General features: G+C 31.0%; 1 protein-coding gene across 2 annotated transcripts; it reads right to left on the bottom strand.

Annotated features, from left to right (window-relative positions):
- Positions 1–4,926: 4,926 nt before the first annotated feature.
- Positions 4,927–23,202, bottom strand: LOC132726323 (uncharacterized). Of its 2 annotated transcripts, XM_060711634.1 has the most exons (7): positions 23,073–23,202; positions 20,431–20,477; positions 10,521–10,655; positions 7,644–7,741; positions 7,011–7,067; positions 5,247–5,379; positions 4,927–5,137 (listed from the first exon to the last, which is right to left on the bottom strand). In XM_060711634.1, the coding sequence occupies exons 4-7, from the start codon at positions 7,694–7,696 to the stop codon at positions 4,985–4,987; spliced, it is 396 nt and encodes a 131-aa protein (XP_060567617.1). In that variant the 5' UTR covers positions 7,697–7,741; positions 10,521–10,655; positions 20,431–20,477; positions 23,073–23,202; the 3' UTR covers positions 4,927–4,984. The 2 variants fall into 2 exon arrangements, with proteins under 2 accessions (XP_060567617.1, XP_060567615.1); XM_060711632.1 differs by lacking the exons at positions 4,927–5,137; positions 5,247–5,379; positions 7,011–7,067; positions 7,644–7,741; positions 10,521–10,655 and adding exons at positions 15,313–18,088; positions 19,029–19,516.
- Positions 23,203–26,393: the final 3,191 nt, after the last annotated feature.

Below are 26,393 nucleotides of genomic sequence, written 5' to 3'. Positions count from 1 at the left end.
TAATGGTAATGTCGTGGTATTGATATAGTCTTAATCGGGTGTTAATGTTAATGAATATAATAGAGAGAAATAAAGAACTCCTAAAGAAAGCCCAACAAGACGACATTGAAAATGTTGCAGGCTCGGTTTGATTGAGCCTGTTCATGGACGGTAATACTTCTAATTTTGGTCATGAACGTCAACCTTTCTGTGTTGATCATTTATTAATCACTTACAGTAAACATACGGTATTTATTCGTAATGAAGATGACATTTACAATAACAAAGCTTGAGTCAATATAACAATATATTTATTGTACGATATTTCAAATGGCTAAAGAATTAAGAATACTAGTAATCAAAATTAGCAATACCACAATATTGAGATGAACATTTGTCTTTATTATAAGCAATCTGAGAATAGTTGAAAAATATCTGACATTTACATGTTTTATGTTGCTACATAAAATTGACCATTTGGAAGGTTTGTTCTTGACAAGATGACTAACAAAAGGCAATACTCAAATCAGTTAATTGTATATTGTTGCTTTTTTATATGTACTTTCAATATCACATATCTATAGACATAATAATTTTAAAATAACAGCTTTATGTAGTAAACTGATCTGCCAATATCAATGATAACATATTGAATATTATTGTTTCGGTCATATGTCACATAAAAAATAATGAATACAACTCCCGGCGTTTAATGGAAATGATAAATTAAGAAAAAAACTAAAAAACATAAATGCATAATAATTATAGTACAAGTTAATTAAAAATACACAAAATATAACAATACAACAATCGAGCGTCGAAATAAAAATAATTTCAAGTAAATGAATGACATGACAAGACTCTTACCACATCGTAACAGTTAAGAATGAAATTAACTTAATGATAAGATATAGCAAAAACTTTATTAAATAAACATAGAAGTTATATACTAATAGAATCCATGAGAATAAAGAAGAAGTGATCTGGCATGTCTGAAGAAGGATAGTTAGGTCGTGAGAATTTAGAAGAAAGGAAATGTTAAGAATCAATGTTAAACTTTCACTCAAATACCTTTTATTAACTACAACACGATTGGACATACATGAACTGTTTACAAAATTGCACGAAATACGAACATAGTTTAATTAATTGTCTCGGACGTTTCCGTGAATTTCCGCTAATAAACCTACGTTACGGAACAATCCGATACATTACAAGAGCAGACCATAACAGACGGCATGGAAACAAGGGACAATAACCGCATGCGCGACTGCACCTATTGTAATTTTCCAGCGTCTAATTGACCTACATTCGAGGTAAAATGTACACTAACGACCTGTGAGAATGTTCGAAAATTTGAAACTTCAAAATTTATAAATGTGTTGTTTTTTATACGTGTTATATTATCAATAAGGAAATCATACAATCATGTAAACACAAAATGACATTCATTTAAACCAATTATGTAAAATTAACTATAAATTCAACAACAGGAAAGATAAAATATCTTAATCCATAACAACAATCACTAGTATTCTCACAGCTATTATTCTGTGTCACTTGTTAAGTGCTAGGCAAGTCAAAGTTCCATATCAAGATTGATTAAACCTTTGAACATGTCAACACAAAGTAGTGTGATTTCATAATTCAGCAAGTTAAGGGCTAAGCATAGGACGTACTTCCACAATTTATTTCTTTGTAACAGTGGCATATTTTCATACTGATGTATAGTTAATGAGGGTGGAGAAACAAAGATGTTTATAATATCAGTTTAAAACAACATGTAACCCCTTTTACACAGTGACATTGTGGTCTTGACTTTTGACCTAATGACTCTAATGAGCTCAAAATAATAGCGGTCAACTATTTACCATTGGACAATTTTCTAACCAAATAACATAATCTTAGGCTATTTACTTCTAAAGTGAACAGGACCTACGTACGGACTGGCGGACGTTCATACTTTTGAACGCAAGACGGTCACCTTATCACGGTATTATCCCCTTTTTTAAGTAAGAGCATCAAAAAGTTGATAGATAAAACACATTATTCACATAAACACAACGCATGAAAATGAAAGAGTTACGTATAAAGTTTTAATAAAATCCATATTACACACGTTTAATAAACATCCGGCGCGACGTCAATTGCGTTATAAAAACAAAGCGTGGTAGGGCGCTTAAATTTTTTGACACATTAACAATATCAGATAAGACCGTATTTAAATAAACCATTACTTTTGAGACATGTGACAAATTGAATATTATTTTGTGTAGAATCAATATTAGTTTTATTGAATGAGTTGATATTACAAGCAATATTACAAGACTTGTATGTTTGCGAGATGACCGCGCTATATGACTTCATAAAATTTATTGAATCTGAACTGTTTCAATCCTCTATATACGGTAAAATATAAAAAAAATCGAAACTATTCATAACAATAATAGAACTACTTATAGGGGCACTCATTTATTATTTTTTCTTCTAAATGCATTATATTTTCTTTATTTCTAAGATTTCAGAACTAATATCAAACTTCGAGTATTTCTTATGAACTCACATTGAGGCAATGACTCATAATATAAAAGTTATCTTTTTCTTATCCATTCAAATCCAGTTTCCAACAAACATAATAACAACGACATTGTAGCATAAATTAAAGATAAACAAATATTGCTTTTTGATTCATTTAACAAACAGAAAATACCTATGTATCGACTTTTCTGTAAAACTGTCAAAATATATTGTTTAAAATATAACCAACTTTACATAATAACGTTGCTTTAAATAGTAATGAAACAGCGAAACTATCATCAAAGTTGTATATTGTTTTAAGGGAACTACAAAATAATTATTTAGTTAAGTCACTCTGGATAGAAAATGTTAAACAATATTTATGTGAGACAGGTTTTTCTGGAATATGGTATGCTCAATGTTTTAGCAGTAGTAAATGGCTTATTAAAGCAAACTTTCAAAAGTTAAAAGATATCTATATTCAAAGCTGGAGAGCTGGAATTAACAATACGTCAGACTCAAATTTGTATAAATATATAAAAGAAAACTTTTGTAGAAGCGCTTACATAGACACATTACCTCTGTATTTTGCTAGGAAATTTTTTATGTTTTTAACAAGGAACCATCGACTTCCAATTGAAACGGGACGTTGGCAAAACATACCCATAAACGATCGTAAATGCACTCTTTGTAGAGATATAGGAGATGAATTTCATTACATTTTTAAATGTCCAATATTTGAAAACGAAAGAAGAAAATATATAGATAATTTTTACCGACAAAGACCAAGTATGTTTAAATTCATAGAACTATTAAACTGTAGAAATATGAAGAAATTAGAAAATTTAAGTATCTGTTGTAATAAAATTATGCAATATTTTGCTTTTTCTTGATTATTCTCTATGATACATATATTGTCTATGTTATGTACACTGTAGATTAAGGTATTGGTAGATGAAATATGTCAACATACTAATATACCATGTTTATGTATTAGATATTAATGATTTCTGTTTAAAACAGTATATTCTGTAATTTTTATTCACATAGTTCACATAGGATGTTTATGAAAGGTTCACTAAAACTTATATGTCACATTGTGAAACATTAAAATACTACATTTTTTAGAAAATTTAGAATATTTACTATTCTTCTGAAATGACATTACTGAAAAAAATGCTCTTTATGCTGCAAATATATTGCATTATTTTCATTTTCTTGTGTATCATGAAAGAGTTAAGTTTATATTGTTAAATATACAAAATTAAGAATTATATATTGACTAAAGCATATAAATATATTTATTTATTTGGCATTTGAATTATTTAAAAGAAAATTTGTTTCTTTGTTATACGTACTTAATATAAGTCTCTCTCTATCTTTCATAAAAAGGTTGAAATTATGCAACATGTAATCAATCATCTTTGTTGAAATTTGAAAAGTATAATATCTTAAGATATTTGAAATACTATGTCATCTCGGCTATATGTATAATATATATAATTTCACACTTTTACATTAAGTATTAAATTACAATCTTTATGCTATAAGTACGTTTCGCACATTTTATTTTTCTCTCAAGCAAATCTAAGATTCAAATATGAAACTTTCTGTTTCATTACAAACAATTGATACTGAAATGAATGTTAAATTGTTAGAACCTATTTATAACCTGGATATCTTTCGTGTTTGTTTTTTTCGATAGGCTTTCGTTTCGTTTTGTTCAGGTTATTATGAAAGGTGTAAACATTCTATTTGATCCATTAGTCATACTAAATATTTTACTATAATATATATTTTTTCTCACCAAATTGTAAATATATATTACTATTATCCTAAAAAATTTTAATGTAATATAGCCGTTTTCCATTATGTATTTGTATATGTTTATGTATGTATACTGCTGATGTTTCCCGCTATTGTGGGACTTGTGCATTTTGTAAATAAATTGAAAATTGAAAAAAAAAGTTCCTGTATGTTGTAATTAAGGTTGTTACCACACTTAGGTGAAATTGTATAAAATTATACTTCTTAAACAATTTTCAAACATTGATGAATATGTAAAATATGTAATGAAAATATTTGTCCAGGTTATATTTAATCATAAAAATATATGCATTCATTTCTTATTGAAAAATAAATGACTTAGAGTACATAGAAAATAAATTTCTAATTAGCTCCCTTTATAAACATGAATTGACAATTCAGTAATGTGTTTACAATTACTGCTTTTTGGATCTTACAATATTGACAAATGTTCATTTAAGAGTTATATTTATGATATAAAACCATACCAAATTGTGTTACAGGGTCTTTAATACATAAAACGGCATTTCTATGTTTTCCATGTATATTCCAGCAAGAATTGTATACTAGTGAAAATAAAACTTGACGAATAACACAGGTTTTCATGTATTCATTATAAAATGATGCTTTAATAAATGTAAACCTAAGATGAAAAATAAAAAGTTTGAAACACTATTAACTTTCAATATTTTGTAAATCCAAAATTTTTGAATGTTGCACCAAAGGCCGGAAATGCCGTGACTTGAACACGTCCCAGTTGTCTTAAAAATGTTTCCGCCATTTCCCCCGCCATTTCCATATTGCTGCCTGGAACAATTTTGTCGTTTGCTAGGAGCTAAAGAAAGAAACATATTTGAATGATTAGGCACAATTTGGTTTAACCTCTAAAATTTTGATTACATTTAAAATATGACTACAATTTTGTGATATCATAAAAGGCTTACCTGTATATGTTTCTCTTGTATAACAAGTGAAATCTTGCATTCCTCAGATGGACACATATTACTCCAATAGAAATCAATTGTATGAGCTCTTTTCATATCGAATATATTCAATTCCGACCTGTCTTCAATTACACTGAAATTCAAATATAACAATAATTGAAAATCAACAACAAAACAATTCAAAAAGAGAAAACACTTTTCTGTTTAATCTTTAATTATAAGTATGGAAGTCGAATGTAATAAGTCTTCGTCAAATCAAATCCATAACGGAGACAAATATTTCTATAATTCGTAATTTCATATGAATATTTACGTGTAGTACTACGAGTATCTATGAAGCATAAATACACTTTATATCTTTCGTTTAAAAGGTCAACTTTCATTAGCTGTAAAAAAGGGGCTGTAAATAAAATTGGAGGGTTTATTTTTTATTTATTTAATTATTAATTTATTTATTTTTGGGGGGAGGGTTGCACTTTTTGTGTATAACCATATAGACTTTCTTAGCTTTCTCACATGAAAAATCCAAAGACGCTGGCGAAGCTCAAACCTAAAGCGAAAGGCAAGTAATTTGAAGTCTACGAATTTAACGACTCAATCATGCGGTAAAGTTGAAGATTGTGACGTTCTGTTGGAACATATACATATATACAATATGTTAAATTGTTGGTGAAATGTTTGAAGTGAATGTTTACCTTATAAGTTTTTTTTGCAAGAGCAGTTTGTTTTATTCTGTGTTTTTAATGATTTTATGTGTGCTATATAAAAGTAATGCTAACAGGAAGGTTCAAATGATATGAAAAAGATGCAGTTGAGAAATTGTCAAGCAAAGTTTTATATATCTATTGGTTGACGATGGAATACGAGGACGTCTAACACACTGGTATAAATTATCTCAAAGGTGTTCGATGGGATTCAGGTCTTTATTTTAGGGGTTTTAGATTTTAACGAAAACAAAACTATTCGTCCTGAAAAACCAACAGCATCTCTTTCTGTATGATTTGTGGCATTATCATGTTTAACCAGAGTGATATTGGCATCACTTTGACATAGTGTAATGGCACGTCTCGCAAGAATCTCGACTCCGTTGCGTTGGGCATTCATTCAAATTCCCATTGATCAAGACGAGAGGTTTGCCATACGTAATACCTGCCCGGATTAAGATGGAACTCCGCCACCAAAGCGAAATCTTGTTCAAGTACAGAACAGTCGGTATCACGTTCATTTCTTCTAAAGTATGCATGATTCCTGCTATCATGTCAATGAACATAACAACTCGCTACTTCGGAGAAAAGAACGCTATTCCATTGTTGACTTTACCAGCGATGACATTACTTGTCCAGTGCAGTGACGGAGCGTCAATACACAGCCAACTTAAGGACAACGGTCACTACCCTCCCGAGGACGATTGCGTACAGTTTGGGCACATAGTCGGTTGTTATGTGTATCAGGGGTCTTAACAGCTGTTGTGTGGCATTTTGACAACTATTGCGTATATGCATGTTCATGATATACCGACTTTGACCAGGCGTTGGAACCGTTGCCTTAGGTCTCCAATAGAATTGCCAGAACTGTAAAAACCTTGCAACCTCATAGCAGCATGAAATATTTTGAATCTTTGTTTTTATTTCTTTGAATTTTAAGCAAATAATAAAGGAAGAAAAAAACTGCATAGAAATCGGACATTTTGTATATAATTTTATGCAAATTTAAACAATTTTACATTGCATGTGTTTTGCGGTACAAAAACATGAAAAATGTTACCTTGCATAGTAAAGTTGTGAACTATTGCTGTGAGGGCCAATGTCTGCTGAGATCCCGCTTAAAACATAAATAAAATTTTGTAAACCTTCTTGTCTTACAACTTGTATTTGTAAAAATAATGAGCGATAAATTCAAATTAAATGTACTCGTGGTGAAACAGAAACTTATACTGATCTTGCATTGAACAAGTAAATTGCTAGCTTATTTTGACTTGAAATTATAATAAAATCTTTTCAGCAGAACAAAACCATGAAAACGTTGACGTCTCAAAAATAAACATGATGATATATATATACATGTATAAGCACATTATAAACTTATAACATCAAGTGAAGCGGTCATTTCAGTGTAAATCTTGTTTAATTAAGTAGCTGCATTGTGCGTGTATAAAGAAAAGTATACACCAGAAAGAAAGAAAAATGTTTTAACCTTTGGTGCAGAGAATGGATGGATAAATGAATGAATGAACGAGATAAGCCTAGTCATTCGCAAAGTTTTGTTTTGTTTTAAAACGTTATATCACATTGTTTAATAGTTTTATACATAACTATGCAACTATTTTGTTAAATAAAACCTCTTTCCAATTTGCTTGTGCTAGATGTAGCTTTGTTTCTTAATCAATAAAACTCTTACTAAGTAGCAGGCTGCTTTCGAACGAAAACGAAGTCCAGTAAAGACCTTATCATTGGAGGTCCAGGAAAGATGATGCCGATTTTTTCGTCACTTGAAACCTTAATAAACAAAATGACAAAATGCATGTTTGAAAACAGTAATAATGATTTCATCTTTCCCCTATTTAGCAAACAATTGTTTAAACTTTTAAAATAGAGAAAAACAGAATCCCTAAAGAAAGTCAAACACAACAAAATTGAAAATGTTGCAGGCTCGATTTGATTGAGCCTGTTCATTGACGGTACTTTAAGTAATGTATAATAGCCGTATCCGTATTCTACAAAAATGTTAATATCTTAAATATTTTTTTATAATTCTTGTCCATGAATGGCAAAAATATAGTTTTAGTTAAAAGTGACTTAAAAACTGAATCGTGCAGTTTTCGGTTAGTCGACTGGTCATCATGCACATAACTGCTCCTTCCTTCAGCCCCCAGCTCCCGAAAATGATACAGTTTGTGTTTTTCTTTGTTAGTTAAGACTGTTTTGTTGTTTGGAGTTATAATAATCAAGTAGACTTCACAAAATAGTGATATAAGACAAACACGTGTACACTCTACAAGATGTAAATTTATTCTCCTAAAATCCCTAACATCGAGGTACTTGCTAGACATGTTATTGAGCATGCGCAATGTACATATGTTATAAACTAGCTAATCAGCTGACATTACTACACAGACCATCTAGAGTAAGTCGGGGTAAATGATGTTAAGAGAAAGTATTAATTATAATGCTAATGGTCAAATCAATTTAAAAAGCGGTAATTTACACTATTTGTAAAGATTAAAAACAAAATAAAAGCGCACTTTTTCTCCCAGTGTAAATATTTAGTTTTTTAAAGCTAAACTATTTAAATTAATTATAGTTGACTCTGCTCCTTCCCGTGCCTTTCTTCAAATCGAAAATTACCGAGAATTTTTTTTTAATTTCGCTCCACTTATCTGTATAATTCAACAATGTGCACAATATCTAATAAGTAAAATCATTAAGTGAAACTATCCAGTGGTCAATATGGCAGGTTCTAAATATAGAGAATTAAGCTCCGGTTACTGGAATGGTATGGTTCGAAAATTTAAGATAATCATCAATTTTAAAAATTTCCCAGCTAACTTGAGTTGGGGCGGCATGCAGTATCTCTATATATTAAAAAAATCCTTTGCACACAATTAGATAACAAGGGCTAGCAACAGTTAAAGAACATTTTAAGTACATTTTTAATGCTTAAAATGTGTCCTGTTCATGTCTATAGCAATGCTTATTAAACAATCAGCTGAATGACGAATGTTGCTTTCCAGCGACATATCTCAAGTTCTACAAAGTGGCTTGTCTCAATAGTTTGACTTCAAGACCAACCAAGTTTTACAACACTGATATTACAAAGATGTCTGTCATTACGGCTGTCGAATATAGCAAAATTCCCTGAAACACAATATGTTTGGCTACAAAATGACCAGCACAGCTGAGTCAGAACAAAATGTCTGTACCTTTTTCATCAGAAGCTGAACATTGCATATTAATTTACTGCGTCAATGAATATTATTTTCTTTCTCTGAGAGTAAATCCCAAAAGAATTCATCATCATCACCCCCTCCTATATTATATTGAAATTTACTAGTAATTCGTTCGCCATGACCATTACTTGTTCTAACACCCGCAAATTTTTCATGTTAAGCTATTTTATATGTTCAGTAAAATGTAATGGCCTATTTGAGTATAAGCAGGTATTGGCCAATAGTCACACGTTTACGTCGTTGCTTTAAATTTGAACGGTTGCCAATATCTTATTATGGGCGTAGTGTAAGTTTTCATGAAATGGATCGACAAAAAATGGGCGGAGTGAACTATAAGCCGGTTATAGTTCGCATATTAGAATTATATATAAATTAGGTAAAGCGGCCACTAATGCTCCCTTGCACTTAATGTGTATATAAATCTAATTTTATGAAATATAACATATACTTAATGTGTTTATCTCATTTTTTTTTCCTTTTCATTTTTTTATTTATTGTTTTTTATTTTCTATAACTTCTACTCATCGAGTTTGAAACTATATTTCCATCATTATATACAAAACATTTTAACAGTTCTTACATCATATAGAATGGAATTAATAGTTTTTAAAATATATTTATTTAAGCTCGATTGCGAAACAAGTTCTTGCAACTTATATTAATCACTTTCGAGTCCGCTTCCTGGAAACAACCAGTACTGGTGTCATATGAAGAAACATGGTCGTGACCTGAGTAGGACTCGAACCCATGATCTCTGGGTTGAGAGGCAGACACCTTAACCACTAAGCCACCGCTCCCCTTAAATTATAAGGGGAGCGTCCCCGGTCAAATTAATGAATAAATCAATTAAATAGTTGAAGAAACGTCACGCCCATTTAAAGGTATAAAATGAGTGAACAGGTGAAAGACAAAACATTGTTTACATTTTGCCATACTTTCTTTCAATTTTATAATTTATTTTGAATGAACTATGCATGGCTATCATAGCCCAAGAAAACTTCTATAAATATCCATCAAAATTTATAGAACGTTTTATTTATTAAAAGAGTGAAATAGTCTTTTAAAACTTTATATATAGACAGATTATTAGTTTATCCTAAACATTTTCCGATATAAACTGTAAGTCAAATACTATTGTTATAGTCAACATTTTGATATATAACAATATTAGTGCAGCTAAAATTGACGATAAAAATATCATATTGTAACTGAGAATATTTGTAAAGATTATTAATATTGTTGTTTTCGTCTTAATAAGATCTGTTAATAATTACTTTTTAAACAAATATTTTTTCTCATCGTTTAAAATAAAACTTAATAAAACATACCGATGGCTGATATGCTTGCTTAAAGTTCACTTTTTCTACGTATTCTGATTCTGACGTTTCTAGGTCATTCAATGGTCCCCTCAGTTTTTCGCATGTGCCTGTCTGATCAGAGATTCTCCCACCAGAAATGGCGTCCTGAAATGAAATAAAGATAAGCATCTCAGGTATGTTTTGTCAGTCTTGATAGGTGTCATTTGATGCCATCCTTTAACAGCGTATAAAATGTAACATCATTCATGCATTACGATCAGTAAAAGAACGAGAACGCTTTTAAAGTCCGAGCAAGCTAGGCAGAGCGATTTGGTAAAGTCCGAGGAATACTGTAGATGCGTAAATGCAAGAAAACGGTGCATTATTAGACTTTCATGTCAAAGGAGGGAAAACGAGCAAACAAGAATGCAATAACGTCAAAGACGAAAACAATTGGATGGAACAAATTATAATGGAACCTTGAAGGGGTCAGAGGTTATGAAGCTTAATGTTATCTATGAAAAGCAAGTAACATAGTATTAGGGTGTCTTTATGTTTTTCAGTTACGAACAATGGAATCTAAAAGAAAGAAAGATCACTAACAAGGAAACAAAATTATCACACACAAAAAAACTTTCTAATGATCGGGAATATAACATTTCTGATTGAACGTGGCGACTTTTTACAGCCTCCACCCGGTGAAATTTCAATCCATATTCAAAAGACATACCATGCTTAAATGTTTCACTAGAAAATATTCATAATTGCTACACAGTCTCGTTTTAAATGTCAAATAAACAAACAAGTAAATATGTTATATTTTAAACTCTACACACTGTTGGTGGACACAGTATGAGTATGAGTTTATAGTGCAATAAAAACTAGTACATGTATACAAATGTGCATATAACAATCTAACAATATATCATGTTTTAATGCCGTTTTTCCTTTTTCTCTCCTCCTGTGCTGAAAACTAGTAATATGGCGAGTTTGTTAAGATCTTTTATTTAATTCTAACAAATGGCCCAAGCGACTGACAAAATATCTATTAGCCATTAACGATTTAAGTATATAAACGGGGATACGTTATGTGTCGGTTCGCACATATATGTAGGCACGATTACGTGAAGCTTTGGTGCGGGTCAGTGCCGGTCTTGCTCTGGTATGGGTTCTATGGTGACAGTGCGACACGGAAATTCTTTTGCGCATGTCAGCATAATACATGCCGTTTCAATGTTAAATTTAAAATAACCAAATATGAGTTTATATGTACTGATATTTTTTAAGATGTGGAATAAAGGAATGGCTTTGGTTTTGTAAAATGTTTAAAATGCAGATGTGTGTGAACATGTTACCAAGATGAGACTTTTATTAATAAAATCTGTGCCGAGAGCCAGTAGGCAAGTAAATGATTTATTATAGTACTCGTATATCTTTTTAAAAGCGTGTTAAATTGCTTGCATAATATATCACTTTCAAAGTAGTTTTAAATATAGTTATAAAACTAATACAAGTTGCATTTAAATAACATTATGAACACCGAGAATATGTTGCAAATTTTGAAATTTTAGCTGAAGCTAACAATCATGTAAACTTATTTGATTGTTTTCTCTGGCGTCGGTTTACAGACAACTTGTACAATAAAAAAAATGATATTCATCTTCAACAGATATTCATCTTTGTCTGGTGTGTAATTACACACCAGACAAAAACATTTATTTTCGCCGAACGGTATTTTAGTAGGTTCAATTCATTCAGCGGTCCCTATTTGTAACTATGTGAGGACAATGTTAGAAACCGGACAAATGCATTGCCATGACACTATCAAAATTGTGGCTGGGTTTAACAGGAAGCAATACTTCCATAAGATAAACTGAATGTTGATAATTCTAAGTTAAATCTTTGTAAAAAAATATAATAGTAACTAAACCAAAACAAAATCATGTTATCTTCATCTTAAAAAAAATCATGAAATAAAGAAGCCTTGCAAACAGAAAATTTTGGCTATCAACAAATGAACCAATAATATTTATAAATATTTATTGTGTTTAAGCACTCTGTTTTGAGTGTGACCATTAATTGTGGTTTCGACTCTATGCTTGCCTGTATACTCGTATATATATGTTTATTTAACAAAATTTAAATGTCAATATATAATCACAAATATAAAAATGTGCATACATGTTTGTTTCTTTGATTAATAACCACTTACAACATTTCAAATTTGTTTGTATTTTGAATGAATCAATCGCTAACTGGTGCAAAACATTCTATTAAGACGAACTTATCTTAGATGTTTAGATGTACACATGTACTTAGATTACCTAAACTTATGTGCCAAAGACAAACTCATTAATTAAGAACAACTGGCTGTTGATCATTTTATAAAAATTGAATTATAATGATTTTTTTCCAACAAATTTCCAAAAATGATTAAAAATATTTTAAGACTAGTATGCATACTCCTCTACGGGGAAATAAACTTTGTATAGAAATACATTCTATTAAAGATGTCTTATTAATACTTGATTAATTACTCACGTTGCTGAGAATTTCCATCGCACATTTACGAACACCCTTACGCACACCTTGCTGTTTACCATGTACTCGGAACATGACCGACTTAATTTTAAAACCATTTGATAAGAAAATGTTATAGAATGATGTATATAATAACAGCCAAAGAAGTTTAACATCCATGATTATTATGATTGTTACTCTGAATGAATGCCCTAGAGGAAATCTGCCGGGAACCTTTTTACAGAACATTCAAAGAAACATAATATTGCTCTGACTGCATAAGATATTAACTAGTGACACGTTTCTAGGAGTTGGCAGTGAATCAAATTTTGTTATTTTATTTGGAATATTTGTTTTAAAGTGTATTGGCTAATTATGGAAGGAATGCAATATTACAAATATTTATGTTTATGGTGTATATTAATGTACCGGTACCGACAACTATGATGTTGATGACGATGATGATATATAATTATCACGTTGATTTTTATTAATCTATTTTTTATTGTTGGGTTTACGTTGCACCAACACGGTATATGTCATATGACGACTTCACAGCTTACTAGAGAAAGAAGGGTTACGTGAAGAAGAAAAAACTGGCACGAACGGGCACCTGAGTTGAAGCACCGACGTTTAGTAAGCTAGCTGGATAGCTTTCTCACATGAAAGAATCCAAAGTACCTGTTGTGAATCGAATCTACAGCATTGATGTTTAATTTGATGATGACGATGATGATGATGACCGACTTAACGTGTGTGTAATACATGAAAACCATAATCATATGCCAATATATCTATTGCATTCTTTTACTAAGGGAGCTTTATTAGTCAATGTATAGCATCTCCGGGTGTATAGTTCCACTTTATTGGGATCCATGTTTGCTGAAACGGTAGTTATATATGTTCGGAGCTATATGCGGCTTAACAGCGACCATTGTAGACCAATAATACTTTTAATGTTTTGTATATATGTTTTTTGCTGCCCTTTCTATTTAATAAGGGTAGTATGCTATTCTTGTGAAGAAATGTATACAAATGTACATGTTTTTGACATCAGTTTTCAAAACCTAAGGTATGTTAAGTAGATTTGTAAATTCCATAATAAAACGCCCATTTCAAGTCTTTGTAAAATTTCACATAAAAGGAATATTTTGAAACATGATATTGTTGATGAAATATTAATATTCAAAAGCCGCAAGTCTCAAACGTTACAATCAAGCAAATGTATCATCAAGGGAAAATGGCAGTTCAATTATCTTTGTAATGTATTACCTATTTGTAAAGAACTCAAACTTCTACGAATGACAGACATGTCAGTTTTAAAATTTCTCTGATTGCTGCCAAGAAAACAGTATAAAAACTTTTTTTTTTCAAATTATGTAAAGCAACGTTATCTTTAAATGCCTTTCAATATTAAATGTTATGAATTACAACTTGGTGGAATCAGAGCTATTTCAACATTTGATGTGGAAATATCTCAACTTTATCTGATAATTCTAAGTAAAATTGTTCGTTGTAAATAGACTTCACAAATATCGCGCTCGCTTTTTTCAAATTTCAAAGACAAAAACAAAAAATAATGTTAAAATTTCACAATTTCAAGAAAATCACGCTACGTCTTCACAAGTCAAAGCGGACGTGACTCCGAAAAGACTTGACCTTCAAGCATACTTTTAACAAGTGTAATAAAAAAAGAAAAAAGGGTCGACCAATCCTCATTTACTGTACACAGAATGTTTTTCTTTGATAGTACCACAAGGTGAAGCAAATGATAAGGAAGCGGTTTCCTTTAAGGAATACAAGGGCGTTTTCTCACATGGAGATGCAGCATCCTTCTGTGATTCAGAAAAAAAAGATTTATGATTTAATGATACTTAAATAATGTTAAATGATTAAAAAGGAATAATTTCATTCTATTACAGGCAATTTTCCTGCAAATTTCAAATGATTACTCACCCCCCCCCCCCCCCCCAACCAATCACCACCCACAAATGTACGGACTTGTGAATGCGTAATAAGCTCTACACGACTTATAGATAGCATTGTCAATACATTTTAATTATACACGATTGTTTTTTGTTTAGCAAAAATAATTGTTTTTATCATATCATAAACACCATTGCAAGTCTGTCAGACATCTAGAATTTGTATATTTTTCATAATTTCTGATGTTTAGATAAGAAAAATGAACAGTTCTTAATGTATGATATTTTTATTTAGTTTTGACGTTTAGTGCCTGTTGATATCATTGTAAGATATCATTGTAAGATATTATTGTAAGCATGTGGTGTAGTTGGACACGTTCGGTAAGAATGTGGGAGGTTTGGGGTTCGAATTCCGGTCAAAATGGCTAAAAGGTTTTGGATATTTTAAGTGATATGAACATTTTGTCAAATACAAACTGTATGTATGTGTTTGAAAAGCAAAACAAAAGAACAGAACCAAATACATACTATTTTATAGCAAGTTAAAAACTCTGACAAAACCAAATTCCATGTTCAGATGCCAAAAATCTAAATTGTGCTTTTATTTGGCCCAGTTATTACTAAGATATAACCAATTGCAAAAGTTTATATTGTTACAACTTGTTAATGTTCGATTGTCTCTGATGATTGTTTTGATTAGAGTATTATCAGATTTCCTACATACTAGTTTTAGTTCCAGGTACAGACTAACCAATTTTTGATTCTGTCTATTTGTTTAATCATATTTTATTGCTTTTACATTTTATACAAAAACAGATACATTGTCACATGTAAACATACTACAAAACAGTAATGAATACATTTACAGTTAATACATGGATGATATAGTTATTATAAAAAAGCAAAAGGGTCGGGCCACAAGTTTTAACAACATTAGAGAATTGACCCTTCCCACACATCGTCTCACTTGTAGTAAAAGATGTGCATAAATTCTGTTGTAATTGGAATTCCATAAATGTATATATCAGCGATCAATATGATATCATTTTCGAAAATAGAATCTGATTATAAAAATTGTTCAAAGACTAACAAAACTTGAATTAAAAAAAAGTAATAAAGAAAATGAAAAAAAAGAAAGGAAGGAAGAAAGAAAGAAAGATTGATTGATTGAATGAACTAAAGAATAAGCACCATGTAGGAGATCCCTGCCCAGTTCCTGTCCTCAGCATTTATATATAAGTTATGGACAACAATTTAAAAGCGTTGTTTGAAAATTAGTCATTTTCAAAACTCCTTGAAAATTTGATGAAATTTTGAACGTGAAGGAATAACATATTATTGTATTCATCACTAAGGTTAGTGATACCGAAAATCAATTTCTGGGCACTAAGAGGGTGATAATCACGAGTATATTTGATTCTGTCAAACATGACTATACTTTTAAAAGTTGTATGTGTCATATTTTAACTATATAAAACATTACGACTTTGCGACAAACATTTGTTGTGTGTTTGTTCGGTACGTTTATAAAATTGCAATTACACCCAGAGTCTATAACGACCACACAGTGGTCATGGACGTATTATAACTCCGATAGCTATCAGGGGACTTTTAAATGAGCAATTTTAATTTGAAGTTCAGTTTGGCCTAAAACACAATTCCAAATATTTCAAAATCTTTTACACAAGAAGATAATCAGTTGCACAGCATTATTCAAGTACATATATTTTCTACATTGAAGAAAATCATAGTTTACATGCATTGCTCCTAAAATCTTTGATTTTCAAGTTTCTAATCTCCAGTCGGATTCCTTAACGCGAACATGAGGGTATTGCAATGGCAGAGAAATGTCAAGGTTTTTAGTACCTTCGAGCACCATGCACGTGTTATTATAAATTTCAAACAGGACACAGTTGAAAATACTACATGCCCCTTTACAGACATTTTACATAAAGGGCAATACGGAAACTTATAGCTGTTTAAACACACATACGGTGCTTTAGAATCGTATATAAATAACACGGACGCATGTACGAAACAAATGGATGAAATCAAAGATTTACGGCTTTAATTCTGTAAAAGTGTAATATGAAAATCAAAAAGTATTGTGAGAAAATCAAAAGTCCAAACAAATTTGAAAATTTGAAAGAAACTCCACTGAGGTTCTAAAGGCCAAAACCATTTTTTTAAATTTTCTATATAGACCAACTTGGGCATTTAAAACTGAAAGATGTGCAAAAGATAAGTAAGAAATATACTCAGAAATAACTTAAAATAGTATTTTGAAAAGTGTTGCAATGCTTTTTAACTTTGGGTCATTTTTTCATTCTTGAAAAACGGAGCGAAATTTTTTCACAAGTTATTTGTCTAGACATACATAACTTGGACCATTAATCTCGAAAAGAAACATGTTTTCAGCGTCGTCATATAAGATACCTCTGTGGAATCGCTTAATATAATATAAAATAAAATATATAACAGCTTTTAATATTGAAGAAATATTAAATAAAAGAAAAGTGTTTAAGAAATTATCATGCCAATAAAAAGACTAGTATTTCCTCCACAAAGTGGCGAATGGCATTTTATTTATCCGTTTCTGAAACTATTATACCTTGACAGATTTAGATAAAAAAACTATTATGCTGAGCAAAATTGTTTAAACATATACAAAACATAAATGTAAAAACAAGTAATTAAGAAAAATATTAGTGAAGATAGAGAAACGTTAAGGACATTATATACATATATTATTGATAAATTAGTTCTATTACAAATGCTTCTAAAATATGTTTGTGATAAAATCCACGAACTAATATTAGAATTATTTAAAGTTTAATATATTACTCTAAAGTGTCTTTTCTCATTGCCCAAGCTTGCCAACATAAATTAGTACTTATTTTATTAACAATGTCAAAACACAAGCGTTTCAAATTGATTTTCGCCCAGATACTTCGTTACTTTCTCCATCGTTCGTTGTAAGTTGCTTCAAGGTCTCCAATTCTTTTCTCAAAGCATCAAGTTCCGAATTAAATTTGCTCATTTGACTTGTCTGTGCATGCTCAAGTTTTTGCAATTCCGTAATTTTGCAGTGAGTATAACATACCCAATACAAAATGAAAGGGAATACAGCAAGGCATATAAGAGCTGCATGATCTGAAACGCAATGATTAAATATAGTGCAATATATGTATACTTCAAAACTTATTGGTCATTTATCATAATAACCGTTTGAATTTGTGTAAAATATTTGTCAAAACATCCATTCAAAGCTTAAGGGGTTTAAATCTTGAATAAGATTGTGTTAGCGATCTGATAGCTTAGTCGGTTGAGTCGCGAAAAGGTGATCCGAGAATTCCTGGTTTGAGTCCTGGTCAGGCTGCACATTTTTCTCACCATTTGCCATTTGGCACCCAACGTGGGACCGTGATTATATATGACTAAGGCTTATCACTTTTTGTTTTGACAGATTAATAGTAAAATGAAGAAAGTTATTCTATTCTAATATTCATTTCCAGTCGAAAGATGTTTTGAACGTTTAAGACATTTTCAGTAGGTATTTTTCAGCCCATCGTTGTGCGCTTCCAAGGAAGATAATCACGGATAGTAAAACTTCACAAAGAAGATAGTTGAATAATTGTTTTTAATGTTGTTTTTAAAGAAACAATGAGTAAACAATATAAAACAATTTTTTCTCTATATAAGAAGAATTGAGAGTTGTTAAGGCAACAAAAGACACGGGATCCCTTCAAGCATTAGTATGACAACATAAGGGCATCACCAAACCCACTAGTGGTAGAGGCAAAAGTGCCTCGCCACTTGATTGTTAAGGTAGACAAGCGAATTAAGAAGTTTTAAATAATGTGTTTTTTTTTAAGTTTTAAAGAAAAAAATCTGTAATAGAAATGTATCATTCTTCATTTGCTTCCGGCATACTTATTCATTATTGTCATGAAAATATCGAGTGAAGGAAAAAAATTGGTTGGGGGACATTTTCTTAAAATAATGCTGTTTTTTTTTACTTTGTGTGCAAATTTATGTGACAAGATAAATCTTTAAACGATGTAAAATATAAAAGTAAGTTGGTTTTACATACTTTTATCAATAGTGTTGGGGTAAGTTCTGTCCCCAAGCGTCAATAGTTCGTCTATTCGCACATTTATGTTTTCCAGGCGATTATAGACATCCTTTCGAAGTGCTTCAACCACGTCTTCAAGTTCATTTTGTTCAGATGTGTTACATATCTGTACATTTTGCTTCAACTGAAGTTGTTTTACTTGTGTCTTTAACATCTCTATCTCACTGAGAACATTTTCCTGAGTCTTAGATAGATCTTCCAAACGAACTTGTTTGCTCATTTCAAGTGAAGAAATAGCTTTGAAAACTTTGACCGGCCTGTCATTTTCAAAATAGCTGTTTTCATTGATATTGGTTCGCTCAGTATCACGACTTTCAACTCTGCCAGGCAGATTAACAGCTTCAATTTCGTCGTTTGAGTTGTATTTATCTATTTTGTATCGGTAGATGAAGTAGTTTACAAAAATGGAAATTATTAGCACCAATATTGTAAAAGACACACGGAATCTGGAAAACAGATAATTTTCCTAAACATACTGTATAATTATATTTAACACATAAGCCAAGATGCGGGACTCTTATAAAGCCATTTAATAAAAACCATATACAATGCAAACACATGTAGTTTATTCTATGCAAAGCTGAAATTGATAAATAACTTTCAATTTCAAATTTCAAACGTAATCAAAAGATAAAGCTGACTTCAATTCTTTAAATTAACTGATCACAAAGTACCGTCTCTAATTTTTTATTTCATTCAATAAATGTGTAAGTATCAAACCCAAATGAATCCCTCTATAACAAATACATTGTATTCTTTCCTTGCTTTTACAATTGGCGGTCGCTTACATAGATTAGGAGAGCCTAATATGGCGGATCTAAGTCGACATGGTGAAACCTTTTTCATCTTCTAAAATTGTTTGTTTTAATTAATAAAACAAGCGATCATTGAAATAAATTATTGAATTGCCATTTTACGTTCACTTCTTGATTGTTTTACCTTATTTTTTAGCTCTAGATTTCTAGATTTATTTAGAAATTTAACCCTAATAAAGGCTGCAAGTTAGAAAAACAAACAGACTTTGATATTTAAAAAAGTTAATATTGAGGATTTTTCATTTAAACTTGTATTCAAGCATAAGATAATAAGAAAATGTGTTTGTTTGTTTTGTAAGATGAAATTACATAATCATTTCATCGAGTGAAATTTAAAAACAGTTCTCAGCTAAGAAAATACTTCATCCGGTTGATTTTGCCTAGCATCGGGCCGCGTCATAAAATGGACCATATAACTTTACTGATATAATTTTGTCTTAATTGGGATAAAAAAACATGTTTGCATATTTGCCTGACAGTCCTAGTAGACATGTTAAAATGAAGTTGGTCTATTGTAAGGTATGACATAGTTGGAAGAAACTTACGTCATCTCATCCATGTTTGTATCTTGTAGGGAGTCTCTGTACGTATTCTGAAATACATATACAATCAATACAATATTATTTCCATTTCTTCATGATACTCCCGAATAATCACCGGGGGGGGGGGGAAGGGGGGTCTGGAAAAAATAAAGTCAAAACTTTATTTTATAACAAATTATTTCATATTTAAAGCTATAATGGTGACATTTCAAATTAAATTAAAATTAATTAAAATCTTAATTAAGACATAAAAATATGTTGGTTACATTTAAGGTGTCAGGAATCAATTTAATAAAGTTTAATTACCCTCTTCTCGAATAAGAGTACCGTAGAATTGTATTGCCAAGTGGTAAAACGTGTTTGCATTGAAAGATAATTTGGTAGTGTCACCGTCTTAAACGTCGCATGCAAAAATTATATGATATTTACCTTTCTCATTCTTATTCTCATCAATTTTCATAGAATACTTAGGCGTGCGGAATAACAATACACTGTAAAACTGCCATTCTCAATGCAAACAAGTTTAGAAAATTACAGTTTAAATCTAATCAATACTTATAAGGGGTTTTAAGTTTAGCAAAAATGCTAACGCGGCTGTTTTAACGTGTTATATGTTTAACTGACCAAACAAAATACTCTTGTGTTCTAAACAATTACTACAACATTGTAATTTTCGGACTTGGATGTTGCATACCTTGTCTATAACAATATAACAAAAATATAAAAAAAAAATGTCTTAATTTTATTTAGTGGAGTTTTTGTTTATGTCTGAAAGGTCGCAGCTGACAATTGCTGTTACTCGCTGTGATATTTTATGAGACTGTTGTTTTGGAACAAGAAGACGCGACCCTATACGGCCCTCTAGTCAAACCATGGACGCTACCGGACACTTGAGTTAAAATGATCCTTGCTGCTTCCAACAACAGTTTTACTGTTACAACATATCGAGATTTATACTATCCCCGCGACTTTTTGTATGCTTTCAGCAAAAAATCTCGCGTTTTTTAAAGGTCTCAACAGACGGTAGGTTTTAGTTGTACGGCATTAATTAAAGATATGATGTACTCGTACAATTGAGAAAGTAATACAACACTTGCATTTAGATTGATATGAATCATCATGTTTCTCGAAAATAAAACATGTCTCACTATACAGATCATTTCCAATAGTTAATCAGTATAATTAGTACTATGAATGCTATCATTGTTGGAACTGCTTTATATTAGACAGATAAAAGATTCAACTGTAGATAGCTAGCATAGGAGGGAGCAACTTCTTGAAAAATGGAATAACTGAGCACACTTAGCCTGTTTTGTGTGTAGGATTTAAAGTGAGCAATTATCTTCATTAGTTATTGAGAAATGATTCAAGCCAGGAAAATCCTCCATAGTTTTAAACTTCTTACTCTATTTATACTCTTTGTAATATATTTGGGATCAGATCATCCAACAAACATCCCACAAATCCGGCTGCCTAATGTTTTCAACAACCTATTTACTCCACCTTACTACTATACATTTTAACCCTTAATTCACAACACACATTATAAGGTGATAATTTGAAAATCTGACACTTGTCATCGTGTGAGGTCTGTACCAGAAGAATTAAACAGAACACTCATATTGTATCCTGTAAATCTAGTATTAAGTTGTACGAAATCAAGAAATAGTATGCATCACATATTATGATTTATTTGTACATCTCAGTTTTAATTGATGTTGTACTTCTAAATCCCGCCTTCTGTTTATGCCATAAGCTGCTGATAAAGTGATAAGATTTCTCGTGGGTTTGAAATGGCTGCAACCAGCCACCATAGTTCGGGATCCCAATCGGAACGTCTTCGGCTATTAGAGTAATTTTCGATAACGTAAAATGTATCTATGAATTCACTAATTTTAGACGGACTTTTACTTGATATACTGGTGGGGGGGGGGGGTCTTGCAAACAAATCCCAGCATTAAATTACTTTTTGTTTACATGTCTAGTTTCTTAGCGTAGATTAGACCGAAATACCGCATCCGTTCTGTGTATTCGTACTATTGTGTTCGAGGTCCTTATCCGAAGACTGACGGAATGAACTGAAAAGTTGCGATTGTCCTTATCTGAAGTTTGACGGGTTGTGTTTTGTGATAAGACGTAGATTCAAGTAGAAACATGTATATGTAGCATATTCAAAGTAGTGCATGTTGCACTCAACACCTGAAAAAAATAAATTTTTTTACTCGACGTAAGACATTGGAAAGTAGGAAAATTTTCAATGACCAAACTATTCCAATTGTTTAAAAACTTAAGCAAGTTCGATCATAAGTTAAAAATCACGGACACGAATAATTCTGTATCAACATAAAAGTCATCTTCAAACCCGAAAAAAGGAGAACGAAGTTTAAACGACCACGTGTCTGCCACACCAACCGATTGTGCAAAATTGATGTTGGTCTGTACGTCAAATAGTGCGTCAGAACATTTCTGTTACATAAACGATGGTAGCCCTTCGTGCACTTATGATTAAAAACAATGCGGAAAGTTTCCCTTCAATCATTATATGTGTTTGTCATTCTATGTGTAAATGCTAGTGATCATAATCTGGTCGCTAACTTTAACGGTTTTTATTTTAATTTAAAGCTTTTTGATATAAATATACATACCTGCAAAACTAATTCAAAATAGAATCTATAAAAGAAAGTTTTACACTGTTTAAGCATAACGCTACACACGATGTGTTTTTTTTTCTTGTTTTACACCGTTCAGTAGTTTATCGATAGATAACAATTTTTATCTTAAAAGCTTGTGTAATGAATTATGTACTGCAGATAATGCCTTGTTAACTCATAAAAAAGATAATGGTCGGGATTTTCAATATTTCACCTTATGCTAATGATTTATTTGACCGTTAAAGCTGCACGCCTCCAGATGAGCCAAAATATTTCAAGAAAACCAATATTGAGAACAGTGCACTAAACTTTTAAGAAAGGTTAAAACATTCAAGATCCAAGCTATATTTTACATGTTATGTAGGTTTAAGACTGATTTTGCAGTATTTTATCACCATATTTCTACTGCGTTATTAACGCAGTAAGGGCTGTTTTTGCATATGCTGATAACTTTTTGGTAATTTTCGTTGATTGTAAGTGCCGATTGCAATATGCACATTACTTTATTTGTTTACCTCACATTATTTTACTTTTAAATACATTTCCAAAATATTTTATGAAAATTAACATGAATCTGGAGGCGTGCTGTATTAATATATGCTTAGAATTAGGGAAAGTAAACACAAAACCCGCCATTTTCGTCTAAGGCATATAAATGGGAACCATAATTGAAATTACGGAAAAAAATGCAACTTTTCAACTTTGATTTTTGTAAGAATTTCCCAAAACCAACAACTATCACGCTTTATTTCATTATTTTTTTACATTTCTAATAAAGCTTTTTTCTGATGTTTGACGTGTTCCTCTTCAAATGAATATCTACCCGTAATAACGGTATACAAAAATGTTCTATCTCATGCATTTATAACTATTTGCAACAAAATCGGTCAAATAAAGAAAAAAGAACTGAAACATTTGAATGTAATAGTACCTTAATCATGATTTTAACATGTGGATTCATGAATACAACACTAATACTTATGGTCTTCTTTCTAATGCGCTATCAGGGAAATGAGACGTTTTCGTTGAGTATTATTTGTAAGGTTATAGTCCGCCATACCTATTTTTTGCCTTGCTAAATTACTGTGTAGTGTATTGTCCAACAATATTGGCCTGGTACTCTTGCATTTGACCCTATAGTCGTTACGATCTATTTGCAACTCGATATAAGTATACATTTAGTTGTACGTTTTATTAAATGATAGTGTAACTAAATAAAACATAAAATTGTATAAAAAGACTAGTTACCATGTATCCTAAAACCAGATGTAATAAACCGATTTCAAACTAATTCTTGAAAGTTAACTAAAAAAACAAAATGTGTATCTTCATAACGTGGTGTTGGGTAAGAATCGAACCAGAGAACTTCAGATCGGTAGAGCGGGATCTATACCATTACATACGTGTGAAGTTAACAAATCTATCGATATATTCGTTATACGAAAAGTAATGAAGTGCTAGGTCAGTATTGTTGGACAATATTCAAAGGCTAAAGTTATTGTTTGGATATTGACCTGAGACATTTAAATATTCATTCAAGGTAATAATCGAATTCTAAAGTAAACCATACGGATTTAAATTACGGTGTAAGTGTAACATTATCATTATGACTGTCACGTGCTTTACTAGCCTCGATGATAATGTGTAACTCTTTCAGTTACTTTTAAATTGTAGACTGTATGTACGAGTCAAGTGAAATTTTATGTTTGCTTGTATGAATTTTATAATTTTTTGCAAAACTTGACCATTCTGTGTATGCATACCAAGCAATATTTAAAGTGGTAAAAATTGAAATCAAGGAAATGAAAAATATGTATTTATCACAATTTTATGAAATTGACAAAAACGCTAGAAATGAAACATACTCATGTTTCAAATATAAGAATAATAAAATATCAGTTTATGAAAACATTAAAAAAGGTTTGTCAAATATTCGAACTTGCAACTACGTGATCACAAAGTGAATGTGCTATTTAATTCTAAATTTCCAGAAGAAGAAAGACTACCCTAAAACTAAAAGGTCTCAGGCAAAATGACACATTATCTTTTTTCATGAATAAAATTTGATAGAAAGATTGGAAACAATTAATAAATAACTATTTATTTCATCTTTTTCACAAAGTTTATTAACTCCAATGTTTTAAGGAGTTAAACCCCTCTTTATCAAAGAGTTTGCTGTTCATTTTCTAAATCACATATGTATCGTTTTTTTTTTCTTGTATCATAGTTTGTGGACCTTTGTCAGAATTAAATCTTATACATATACATGCGCAGTGTGTTAACTGGAGTGCATGTCCAATTACTGGCTCATCTTTGCTTGGGTTTACTTATTGTGATGACAGAGAAAGGGAAAACCATACAAATATCGCATTCAGATGCTCGTTCATTGGTTACTTTTTCTGGAGTTTGATACTTGACAACAGGGAACACGTTTTCATGTTTCATGACTATGATACAAAAGAGAAAGAACACCAAAACACTCGGCAATCTGATTAATACTCGGGAGCTACGTCAGCCCCCTTCCCCTCGTACAAATACAAAGATAGCCTCGTGTTTTGATGCTCTTTCTATTACAGTACTTCTATTACTTACATTATGTTATCTTCATATAAATACAGGAAATTAAAGATGAAGATAACAATACACATGTTAAAACTAAACTAGAAAATCACGTTTCATACTTTTATTTACAATCAGGTCACAAAAACGCAAACTTTTGATAAAAAAGATTGTTCTTAGTGTTGATGTTTCAATTATATTTTCAAACTATATCTACAATGTTTACTATAAATGTCCTTTGTGTACGGGAATCGCTATTTTTCTTAACTAGATAATATCTTAGGTAAGTGTCGCCAAAACAGAAGATCTCTCGGTGTGACCAAGCAACGGTGGGTACAAAACAAAAGTGCTACTAAACTAGGATATTTTAATAACTTGTGCATTTGTTTACATAACAAAGACCAATAACAATGCGAACAATAGTTTAGGCAGATCAAAGCCTCATTTACATAAAAAAATGAAAAGAATACACGTTACTGTATGTCTTGTTAGCGCAGTAGGTAGAGCATCCGTTCCAGTAATGTGTTATACAACACAAAGAGAAGTTTGACTCCTGTGGTAAGACTTTTTTTATCAGAGCAGTGTATTGTTCAGGAAACAAGTTTGACTGTTTTGGTTTTTTTATTATTATTTTTTTTGTTTTTATTATTTTGTTGTTTCTTTTTTGTTTTGTTTTTTGGGGGGTTTTTTGCATATACATACAAGAATATAAGATACAACATTTTATTACACGGGTTGATTTATTGATTAACACTT

Source organism: Ruditapes philippinarum, unplaced genomic scaffold (genome assembly GCF_026571515.1).
Source record: "Ruditapes philippinarum isolate M1 unplaced genomic scaffold, ASM2657151v2 ctg2635_1_1_1_1, whole genome shotgun sequence".
NCBI classification, from domain to species: Eukaryota; Metazoa; Mollusca; class Bivalvia; order Venerida; family Veneridae; genus Ruditapes; species Ruditapes philippinarum.
The sequence above is the reverse complement of the archived record's forward strand: the minus strand, read 5'-3'. Positions and strand labels throughout refer to the sequence as shown.

Bases quoted from the DNA above. Each gene is read 5' to 3' on its own strand.
- LOC132726323 (XM_060711632.1), bottom strand. From the start codon at position 23,129: ATGCTTAAACAGTGTAAAACTTTCTTTTATAGATTCTATTTTGAATTA. The intron at 20,478-23,072 runs GTATGTATATTT...TATGTATTTCAG, and splicing joins ATTTTGAATTAGTTTTGCAG to AATACGTACAGAGACTCCCT. The intron at 18,089-19,028 runs GTATGTAAAACC...ATTGCGTTTCAG, and splicing joins CCCCAACACTATTGATAAAA to ATCATGCAGCTCTTATATGC.